The sequence below is a fragment of the Pan troglodytes genome, chromosome 9 (genome assembly GCF_028858775.2).
Source record: "Pan troglodytes isolate AG18354 chromosome 9, NHGRI_mPanTro3-v2.0_pri, whole genome shotgun sequence".
Taxonomy (NCBI): domain Eukaryota; kingdom Metazoa; phylum Chordata; class Mammalia; order Primates; family Hominidae; genus Pan; species Pan troglodytes.
In genome coordinates, this window is record NC_072407.2 from 56659715 (window position 1) to 56671967 (window position 12253).

General features: G+C 35.7%; 1 protein-coding gene and 1 pseudogene across 1 annotated transcript; both read left to right on the forward strand.

Moving 5' to 3' along the window:
* The first annotated feature begins 272 nt into the window (after positions 1-272).
* On the forward strand, positions 273-1175 carry LOC100614313 (olfactory receptor 4A8-like). The gene is given in 1 exon segment (XM_009440389.2): positions 273-1175. A coding segment is annotated over 1 exon segment (903 nt).
* An 8666-nt stretch (positions 1176-9841) lies between these two features.
* On the forward strand, positions 9842-10789 carry LOC107967284 (olfactory receptor 4A8-like; annotated as a pseudogene).
* The last annotated feature ends 1464 nt before the right edge of the window (positions 10790-12253 follow it).

Sequence of the window (12253 nt, forward strand, 5' to 3'; positions counted from 1 at the left end):
TTCACTAAAACTTGGAGGTAGAAGCCTTTACCTGTCACAGAAATGAAAATCTTTGTGGAGAAATAGAATTGTCAAGGGAAGATGGACTCTTTGGATGAGAAACACAATAGAGACTTACTGCATGTTTATTGTGTGTAAATCACTATTGAGGATACAACAATGAAAAGGTGCTCTGCGACACAATTGATGTAAGCATGTTCCTGTTCACTATTTCATTACAGGTCTTGTTCTCCTGAGCTCTCACCTCTGATACAAGACTTAAAGAAGAGTAAATGAGGCAGAATAACAATATTACAGAATTTGTCCTCCTGGGCTTCTCTCAGGATCCTGATGTGCAAAATGCATTATTTGTCATGTTTTTACTCATATACATTGTGACTATGGTGGGGAACCTGCTCATTGTGGTGACTATTATTGCCAGTCCCTCTTTGGGCTCCCCAGTGTACTTCTTCCTTGCCTGCCTGTCATTTATAGATGCTGTGTATTCCACCACCATTTCTCCTGTATTGATTGTATACTTACTCTGTGATAAAAAGACTATTTCCTTCCCAGCTTGCATGGGTCAGCTATTTATAGAGCACTTGTTTGGTGGTACTGACGTCTTCCTTCTGGTGGTGATGGCCTATGATCGCTACGTGGCCATCTGTAAGCCACTGCGCTATTTGACCATCATGAATTGACAGGTTTGCATCCTTCTGTTGGTGGTGGCTGTGACTGGAGGTTTTCTGCATTCTGTGTTTCAAATTTTAGTTGTGTACAGTCTCCCTTTCTGTGGCCCCAATGTCATTTATCACTTTTTCTGTAACATATACCCCTTATTGGAACTGGCGTGCACTGACACCTACTTCATAGGCCTCGCTGTGGTTTTCAATGGTGGCGCAATCTGTACGGTCATCTTCGCCCTTCTACTAATCTCCCATGGGGTCATCCTAAACTCTCTTAAAACTTATAGTCAGGAAGGGAGACATAAAGCTCTGTTTATCTGCAGCTCCCACTTTACCATGGTTATCTTGTTTTTTGTTCCCTGTATTTTCATATATGTTAGACCCGTTTCAAACTTTCCTATTGATAAATTCCTGACTGTGTTTTATTCAGTTATCACACCCAAGTTGAATCCTTTTATATACACGTTGAGAAATTCAGAGATGAGAAATGCTATAGAAAAACTCTTGTGATACCAAAGTGGGAAGACAGGATTTAGATGCTCCAAGCTCAATTAAAAAGTCATCCTATCTTGGCATCTGTTTGAAGTTCAAGATCTCAACCTCTATAACCAGAACTGAGAGTGGATGGGGCTGCTTGGGTGCAGGTCCTATTGTGTACATTTTAAATTATGTATTTTCTCTATTACATATCTATTGAGAGAGGACATTTCTCCTGTATTCCCAGCACAGAGTGGAGAAAAGGAGGAATAGGTAATTAAAATAGATGCTCCTGTTCAAAAGGGAAGGCTATGGTGCTTCCTTCTGTGTAATTTATTTAAAGACTTTGTGGAATATACAAGCACCATATTCACAAATATCTTTGAAACTGCCCCTTCTCAGACTTGAGCTGAAACTCTATGTGCAGTCAGATAATACTCTTAAGAACCTTGGAATTATATTTGTCTAGTTTAAGGTACTTACGTGACCCACCATTAAATTTTTCTGAAGTTTATTCATAGTGTCTTTACACCCACAAGTTCAGAATGACTTTTATTTGGATGACCCATCTTACTTTTAGAGTACTTAGCTCTTTGCAGAGACTGGAAAGGGAAACCATTTTCATCTTTGACACCCGCAAGTTCTGACTCTTTTATGTTTCTTGTAAATTCTGTCTGAAAATATAACAGTTAATCTTTTAAGTAGTATTATTTTAAAAATCTGACTTATTATAACATACAATGCTATAATAAACAGCTGTAACTTTCAATATTCTATTTGGAAATTTTAGTCGTATCCACCTATTCATTTAAGTACATTTTTTATTTTCTACCTTACTATAGGTAACAGAATTACTAAACAGTTATGTCTATTTTCAGCCTTTACTTACAATATCATGGAGGCCCTTGGTTTTATATACTACAGCCAGTTCCAAACACTTTAAATTGTTGTTATGGAAACACCACACTTTAAGGTGCCACTTCTTATTCTTGTCACAGTTTTTTTGATTTCAAACAACCTTCATTTTATTTTATCTCAAAATTTTGTGAGTCAGGAATTCAGGCAGTTGTTGGCTGGGTGTTTCTTCTGTTTTGTGTGGCAAGGACTGAAGTCACTGTCTTATTCAGCTGATAACTGAGTTTTATGTAAACGCAGGATAACTTAATGCACATTTAAAGCATATTGGAAGGGATGACCTCAAGAGATGCATTGGGTCCTCTTCCTATCCCTTTAGATGAAGGAACACAAGATCACTCCAAAGAATAGTCTAGCTTTTTACATCGTGCTCAGAGATCCCAGTGGTAGAAAGTAGATGGGTCCGGCCAGCTAAGGGCTGTGTCCGGAACTGACACAATGTCACTTGCATCATATTCTATTTGTCATAGTGATCACATGACCACCCAGATTTGAGGTTTTACAGAAATAGAAGATAACCTTTGATGCGGAAGTTTCAAAGTCACCTTGCAGATCAGCATGCAGGAAAATTGTCCACATCTCAAAAAGAGCATATTGTAGTTTTATTCATTTTAAGTTAGATCCATAAATCATCTTGAACTAACAACATCTGAGCAACATTGGGTTTTCTAATTCCTGAATATAGTATATCTGTTAGGTATTTAAAATGTTTATTTTTGAAGAGTTTTGCAGTTGTTATTCATGTAGGGATCTTCCTTATCTATTCATAAGTATTTATGTTTTCAGATTTCATCACAGATTTTTAATTAAAAAATCCATTTGTCATTGTTGCTAGTATGTATGTAAAGGAAATTGAACTTTTTATTTGACATTTTAGTCCTATAAACTTGAAAATTTACTTCTTATTCCTACAAAGTTATTCTTTAGGGTTTTCTCTAACACTATCATGTTATCTGCAAGTAAGTGTACCTCATTACTTGGAAAGAGATGGGATGTTTCAGTTTCTTTTTGTGTCATGTTTAGAAGGTTGTTCTTTACATACATTTTACCTAATTCATCTAAGCTGTCAAACTAATTGAAATAATGTATTTCAGAACAATCCTTTTCTAACCTTTTAAGTCTAAAAGATCTATGGGGTGATTATTTGTTTTATGATTTCTGATATTGGTAATTTGAATTTGTCTTTCCTTTGATAACTCTTGCTGGCAATTTATCAATTTCATTACCAACTTGTGGCTATTTTCATTTTCTCTATTTTATGTTTTCCATTTTATTGCTTTTGATCTTATATTTATGTCCTTTCATTTACTTACCTTGCCTTTTATTTACTGTTCTTGTTCTAGCTTCTTAAGGTGAAGGCTCAGATTCCTGCTTGTAAATATTTATTTTAAATGTAAGCTTTTATAGCTATACATGTTACTTTAAGTACTGTTTTGATCGCACCTCAAACATTTTGATGTTTTTTGTTATTGCTGAGTTCTAAATATTTGCTTATTTACGTTATACTTTTTTCTTTGATTCATAGGTTCACTAAATATTTATTGGCATGCTTCCCAATATTTGAAGCATACTCTAGATATATTTATGAGTTATTTGTTTATACAAAGGAAATTATTTCAAAATTTAGTGATTCAAACAATATGTACTCATTCTCAATTTCTGTAGGTCAGGAAACTAAGGATGGCTTAGGTTCCCATGCTTCAAGGTCTCTCACAAAACTGTAATCAAGGTGATGGTTGGGGCTACCATCTCATATGAAAGCTTGGCTGAGGAAGGATCCTCTTCCACTCTGGTATTGGGATATAGGTCCTATTTTTATATTAGTTCTTCATCTTGAAATCATAATTTAGACAACAGTATCATTGATCATATCTGATATTTCTGCAGAATAAAAATATTTTTGTGCATGTTTTAGCACTTACCAGTAAGACAGCACAGCACGTATAGACATGCTCTTTGAATTTTAGCAGTAATACATATTACATTTGGGGTGATGTGTTTAATCCATTTACTAGCTAAGTTGAAAATGACTAACTTTTAGTGTAGCCTGTTATGTGATAAAGACTTTAGCTATCTCAGATAGGTATTTATGGGACTCTTTAAGACTCTTATGACACAAAGATCAAACATTTAGCTCAACATATGATGAGATGAAGGTGTTCAATAGATCCAATGGTAAGCCAAGTCATGGAAATAACAGTGGAAGCCCTTAAATACTGCTTCCTTGTTGGAATAAAAATTTCTTTATTGTAGAAACAGTTATTGGATTGATATTAGAATATAATTAAAATATTGAGTTAATGGATGTATTAGTCCGTTTTCACACTGCTGATAATGACATGCCCAAGACTGGGAAGAAATAGAGGTTTAATTATACTTACAGTTCCACAGGGCTTGAAAGGCCTCAGAGTCATGGTGGGAGGTGCAAGGCACTTCTTACATGGCAGTGGCAAGAGAAAAATGAGGAAGATACAATTCAAGTTGAGATTTGGGTGGGGACACAGCCAAACCATATCAATGGACTACTGATCATTATGGTTATATCTGACTTAGATACAGGTCTTGATCAAAAGCCTCAAAAGCCTGTACTCTAACTAAAACTGCAGCACTATGATTATCTATTTTTCCATGAATCAGAATGTCAACTTCCGTTCTTAGGCTCTCTGCCTCTGAGCCTCAGGGCTTCTTGGGCACAGACTTTCTAACAGGAAGGGTAAGACCCTCCTCACTGGGAGCATTTTTAGCAAAGAGAACCTGGGGCTGGTTCTCCGTTAATTCTGGCTGAAATATTACTTGCCTTACCTAAATATTTCATAACATGCATCTCATAACTTATTATTCAATTCACTTTAAAATTATTCTTTTCATATTGCAGGCATTTCACATTACTTGTCATTTAGCTACTTTTCCTTAGCAAGAACCAAATCTTTTTTCTCTAGGAATTTTGTAAGAAAAAAGTATACAGAGAGGTTATTTCATTTGAAGTTGTTCCAAATATTCTAATTAACTAATCTATAGTGACGTTACTCTCTCTTTCTAAAATATTGTTGATGTAAAGGTTATAGACTGTGTCTACAGACATAAATGGAAGAATTATTTTTCTGATAGAGCAGCCCAGGAGATATCAAAAAAGTTAAATTTCTGCCCAAGGTAGAGTATGTCTTCAGGTGGTATCTAGTCCTTTAGGTGTAATATTTTCTTGCAATGTCTACCATTGCTTGTAAAAATGAGTGAAAGTTCTCAATTTCCTGGGATGAGATTGGGGAGATATAGAGACATGCTTTTACTTAGGAAAGAAGTGGTCTTAGGGATATGCTAGTTGAATGACTGAAAGACTGAAGAGTTTGGCTTCTGCCTGTGGGAAAGCTCTGTCACTGGATTCTCCATGAAGTTAAATCTCAGCATTGTCCTTGTTAGGTACAAAGCTTAATAGCTGGGCACATGAATGTTATAAATCCTCAATGACAGTAAAGTACCTGTGGTTGCTTCATCATAATTGAGAAAATATTCAAGTAACAAATATAAGTGTTGCTACTTGTGTCATATAAAATGGTGTTGTCCAGGTTAATTTCCACTAATTAGTTCCACTTTTACATAGTCAAGCAGAGACAGTCTCTTTGTTTTTCTTTGAAGGCATTTTCCAGCAGGTGAGAATATTCAATTACCTTTCACAGTAAATATTGTCGTTATCTTAAAGCATTATTATAGTTTGGTCATCTGCTTTGGATAGTGCTATACTTCTCTAAAGACTAAGATAATGAGAAGCCTGCATGGAACTGTGGAAACTGTAGCCACTAGGAACTAGTTCTATATCCATGGATCAGCCATGTATATTCCTGTGTTTCATGAGGACACATAGAGGCATGAGGTATCTATGGCAATCCTCAGTGAAAGAAGCACTGCTTTTCTGGACCAAGATGTGAGTATTTGAAACCATTGACAAGAGATAATTCATTAAAAATTCCTGTGATATGTTGAAATGTAGCTATTATCTTAAAAACCAATGGTTTTATTTGATAAATTCTAATTGGAAAAATTAAGCTAGCACACATGGAAATTTATCAGTGTATACAATGTATATTTGGTTTTAATATACAGCCTAATTGTATGTTTCCATTTGTCAAATAAGAAGAAAACATGTTCCATATTACACCTAATAATAAATGAACCAATAGATGTGTAATCTTAGTGTTTGTGATATTATATTTTATATGATATATTAATAAATGTGTACAATTACTTTCAGATATATTTGATTAGAGAATTTAAAATTCTGGATCATGTCAAGTTTGTTGAAGTGTAAATGAACAAATGTCTGTTATGTTCTGGAAGCATAATACAGGATTTTACTTATGAATCTAAAAATTATTTCAGCAAACATACTAATAGATACATATGGTCAGGAAGGTACCTAGTCAGCTGTCATTTAAATAGATTTATAAAACTGTGACTGTGAAACATAATATTATAGATGTTTTTGTGTTATTACAGAATTTTATCTTTTGAAAATGGCATGAACTTAGGAAATTATATTAAATAATTTTTTTCTAGAAAATCGTCAACTTAGCAGTTTACATTGAAAGCCTAGTAATGCTATGTTTCAGCTTTTAAAGTATTATGTTTTTAATTATTTAAACTATAAAGGATAATTTTATACCCTAGTTTTACAAGTAAACATTTAAATTGCCAAATAGAATTTTCCTGTTGAATGTAGTTTTGATGGTGAAAGGGGGAAAACACACTAAACTTTGCAGCAAGCAAGATGTAAAAAAAAAAAAAAAAAAAAACCAGAATTGGCTATAGGCTACTTTATTCTCTTGTGTTCTTCAGCATGTGCATCTCTATAAGTCTATAGCTTCAACAGTGCCAGAACGCTTTATCAGCTGGAAGTGGTAACATGAATGAGACATGTGTAAAGTGCATCACAGCTGGCTTCTAGAGACAGCTCAGACTCTCTCTGCACACGTCCTCTTCCACTGCCAGATTTATGTAAATGGAATCATCCTGTCTACATTCGAGGTTTAGTAATTCTGCAGTTTTCCTCAGCAGTGAATAATCACAAAGTCTGGGTTTTTATCTCAACTTGTCCCATTGTTCTCTATAATTTAAGTTTGTCCTTAACCATCAGATGGAGAGACTTTGATAAATCAATGTGTTTTGTTTTTCTTCTGAGTTTTCTTTTCTTTTCTTTTTGGTGTTTATTAGGATTTGCTCTGTGTTTGTTTGGCTACCCCAAGAAGCCTCCTGAGTCTCCTCAGGGACCACAGCGGGTTGTGCTTCCAGTATTTCCTCACTCTCTGAAGATTTTTAGAAGAACACTAGACTCAGTTATCACATTAATCTTTTTCTTCTTATTACCCATGGACATTAAGTTATTATTGTAATTACTCTGTTTTCTGATTTGATCCCTTTTTCTTTCATTTTTTTAAACCATTTAGCTCTCTGTCAGATGATGGGTCCAAATTTTCTACTATAATTCTGCCTGATATTGTCAAGATACTTTCCATCACAGATAAAATCACTACTCATACATAATTAAATGGATAATACCTAAGACATACAAGACATAAAATTATATTGTGTCCCCAAAAGCTTTTCCTGAATTATATGTGTCTTCTATTATTTTTTCCTCTGGACGATGTCTATAAATCTTTTCAAATTGACAAAGATGCAGATGATTTGTTTTTTTTTTAATTATACTTTAAGTTTTAGGGTACATGTGCACAACGTGCAGGTTTGTTACATATGTATACATGTGCCGTGTTGGTGTGCTGCACCCATTAACTTGTCATTTAATATTAGGTATATCTCCTAATGCTATCCTTCCCCCCTCCCCCACCCCACAACAGGCCCCAGTGTGTGATGTTCCCCTTCCTGTGTCCATGTGTTCTCATTGTTCAATTCCCACCTATGAGTGAGAACATGCAGTGTTTGGTTTTTTGTCCTTGCGATAGTTTGCTGAGAATGATGGTTTCCAGTTTCATCCATGTTCCTACAAAAGACATGAACTCATCATTTTTTATGGCTGCATAGTATTCCATGGTGTATATGTGCCACATTTTTTTAAATCTAGTCTATCATTGTTGGACATTTGGGTTGGTTCCAAGTCTTTGCTATTGTGAATAGTGCCACAATAAACATAGGTGTGCATGTGTCTTTATAGCAGCATGATTTGTTTTGATCCAGTGTTCACAGTGAAGCATTCAGGAACACAAGTATTAGCTGTCTTTTACTGGGCCTTTACCAGGTGCCAGCCAGTGTTCTAGGAAACTTTACTTTGTTGTAATAAAAGAACTCTAGATGTTTCAAATGAAAATGAGCCATAGAGCAGTTTAGTAAGTGGCCCAAAATCATATAGTAAGTGGTGAAACTGGGCTTGTAGCTGAGGCAGTGTGGCTCCTTTGTCCCCATTATTTGCCACATGCTACACTTTGTTTCCAAGGATTTCTTGAATCTTAAATAGGCACATATTGAGTGGGAAACTTGTGGTCATAATTTACTCACTCTAATCATGAAACATCTACCACTGACTACCGTTATTCATGTAACAGTTATGAGCTTGGAAACTGCTATTTAATTATAAATATATGAAAAATGAAAGAGTCAGAAGAATATAATAAGGGAGGGGTGCACTAATAGTTTTTTAGGTGGTTGACTGGAAAGGATTCTCAGTTCATCTAATTCAATCACATTGTTTTCCAGTGAGCAAACTGAGACAGACATGTAAATTCATACAGACAATGACTCAAATTGATGTCACCTTACAGTGAACGTGGACTTTCTCTTTCAGTATGCTGTTTTGGAATCTGGACACTAAGGTTCTATTTTTGAATACTCTTGGTATCTAAATAGTGTTAAAAATAAAACAGTGTCCTCTGTTCTGTACCTTTTTGTACGGTGTCTATTTTCTCCTCTCTCACTATCTAGTTCACCCCAAGAAATCAGAAAAAAAAACTCACAGCTAATGTGGCAGTTGGTGATAGCCATCAGTTAGTTTTCTTGAGTTCAAAATTTGTTGGTGAAAATCAGGATACTGTATGTAAATATGATTAAAAAATTGTGGAATAGGCAAGAATAAGATGCAGAGATGTGCAGCTCCTTATAAGGCAACAGAGGGTCAGACCAAGTAATTGCTACAGGGAATAATGTGATAAATAATACTTTACTATTTATTCAGGTTAATGTCCAGTCTCTTGACATTTAATGAGTTATTCATAAAGACTGAACATCTTTCGAGGCATGAAGGACTGAATGTGTAACTGTGGAATGCCACAGTACTGAGTGAGATATTTCAGAAGATATTACTTTTGATGCTACACAGATCATAAAGATACTACAACAACTACAAACTCAAAGCACTGAATATGCACGAATTTATTTATTTAGAGTCTATTACCACCATGAGAAAGTAACATTCTTGAGACAAATAATCTGTTGCCTATTCATCATAGCTGACTTCTGTGCCAAGAAATATGTTTTAGATAAGGAGTTATGAAATATATGAATGGCTGTTTTGCCTTTAACTCTTCTTCTGTACAGAATATTCACTAAAACTTAGAGGCAGAAGCTGTTACCTGTAGGCTGAAACGAAAATCTTTGAGGAGATGAGGAACTCAATAGAGACTTACAAAATGTTTATCATGTGTGTAAGTCACTATTGAGGATACAATGATGAAGAAGTGCTCTGTGACATCATGGATGTGTTCATATTCCTGTTCAGTATTTTGTTACAGGTGCTGTTCTCCTGAGCTCTTTACTCTGATACAAGCCTCAGAGAATAGAAAATGAGACTGAGTAGCAATGTTACAGCATTTGTCCTCCTAGACCTTACTCAGGATCCTGATGTGTAAAATGCATTATTTGTCATACGTTTACTCACATACATTATGACTATGGTGGGGAACCTGCCCATTGTGGTGACTATTATTGCCACCCCCACCTTAGGCTCCGCAGTGTACTTCTTTATTGCCTGCTTGTCATTTATAGATGCTGTGTATTCCACCACCATTTCTCCCAAATTGATTGTAAGCTATCTCCATGATAAAAAGACTATCTCCTTCCAAGCTTGCATGGGTCAGCCATTTTATAGACCACTTAGTTGGTGGTGCTGAGGCCTTCATTCTGTTGGTGATGGCCTATAATCGCTATGTAGACATCTGTAAGCCACTGCACTATTTCACCATCACGAATTGACAGGTTTGCATCCTTCTGTTGATGGTGGCTGTCACTGCTGGTTTTGTGCATTCTGTGTTTCAAATTTTAGTTGCGTACAGTCTCCTTTTCTGTGGTCCCAATATCATTGACCACTTTTTCTGTGACATGTACCCATTATTGGAACAGGCACACACTGACACCTACTTTATAGGCCTCACTGTGGTTGCCAGTGGTGGAGGAATCTCTATGGTCGTGTTCATCCTTCTACTAATCTCCTGTGGGGTCGTCCTAATCTCCCTTAAAACTTATAGTCAGGAAGGGAGGCATAAAGCCCTGTCTACCTGCAGCTCCCACATTACCGTGGTTGTCCTGTTTTTTGTTCCCTGTATTTTCCTGTATGTTAGACCTGTTTCAAACTTTCCTATTAATAAATTCATTACTGTGTTTTATACAGTTATCACACCCATGTTGAATCCATTAATATACACATTGAGAAACTGAGAGATGAAAAATGTTGTAGAAAACCTCTGGTGTAAATATTAACTCTAGATAGAATAAGAGGGTACATTTTCATGTAGGTACAGGGTAATGCAGGTAAAGCCTTTCCAGCGAGTTTGTTAGACCTGTAATGGCAATTCAGGGATCCTAGATTGGGAAAGCGGGATTCAGGAGCTCCCAGGTCAGTTAACATCTTGTCCCATCATGAGCTCAATTTGACATCCAGGATGTCAAATTCTATATCCAGAGTGAGTGTGGACAAAGCTCTTGGGGTACAATTTCCAATGCACAGCTCTTTTATTCTGGTTCTCTATTTTCAGGTCTATGGACTAGAGACAGGGTTTTTCTTTCTGATTCTCAGCATACAATGGAGGAAGAGGAGTAAATAACCAAAAATAGACACTACTGTTTACAAGAAAATGCTAAGGTGCTTCCTTCAATGCAATTTCCTTAAAAACATTGTAATATTTCTGTGTTTTTTAAATTGTCATTTAAAACATTATACAAGAGCCACACTCACAAATATCTTTGCAACTGACTCTTCTTGGGTTGGAGCTGAGAGTCTGTGTGTGTGCAGTGGGATAATTCCCATAGGAGTCTTAGAATTATTTTTGTTTCTTTGGTAGGGTTTATGAAACACACTTTAAAATCTTTCTGAAGTCTTCTCAAAGAAACTTCCACTGACAACTTTGACATGACTTTTATTTCTGACACTTAAAGCATGTGGCATTGTCTTTAATATTAGAAGCTGGGCGACATTATTAACATTGAGAGTCTTTAGATCTTTGGAGAGACAGGAAAGGGAAACCAGTTTTATTTTTGGAACCAGCAAGTTTGGGCTGTTTTCTTTTTCTTTCTTTTTTTTTAATTTTAGCAGTATATTTTATTTAACCCAATATATCCTAAATATTTTGATTTCAATATGTATTCAGTATAGAAATTAAGATTCTGTACATTCTTTTGTTTTCTTTTTTCTTTTTATAAAATTTTATTATTATTATACTTTTAAGTTTTAGGGTACATGTGCACAATGTGCAGGTTTGTTACATAGGTATACATGCGCCATGGTGGTGTGCTGCACCCATTAACTCGTGATTTAGCATAAGGTATATCTCCTAATGCTATCCCTCCCCCCTCCCCACACCCCACAACAGTCCCCGGTGTGTGATGCTCCCCTTCCTGTGTCCATGTGTTCTCATTGTTCAATTCTCACCTATGAGTGAGAACATGCAATGTTTGGTTTTTTCTCCTTGCGATAGTTTGCTGAGAATTATGGTTTCCAATTTCATCCATGTCCCTACAAAGGACATGAACTCATCCTTTTTTATGGCTGCATAGTATTCCATTGTGTATATCTGCCACCTTTTCTTAATCCAGTCTATCATTGTTGGACATTTGGGTTGGTTCGAAGTCTTTGCTATTGTGAATAGTACCACAATAAACATACGTGTGCATGTATCTTCATAGCAGCATGATTTATAATCCTTTGGGTATATACCCAGTAATGGGATGGTGGAGTCAAATGGTATTTCTAGTTCTAGACC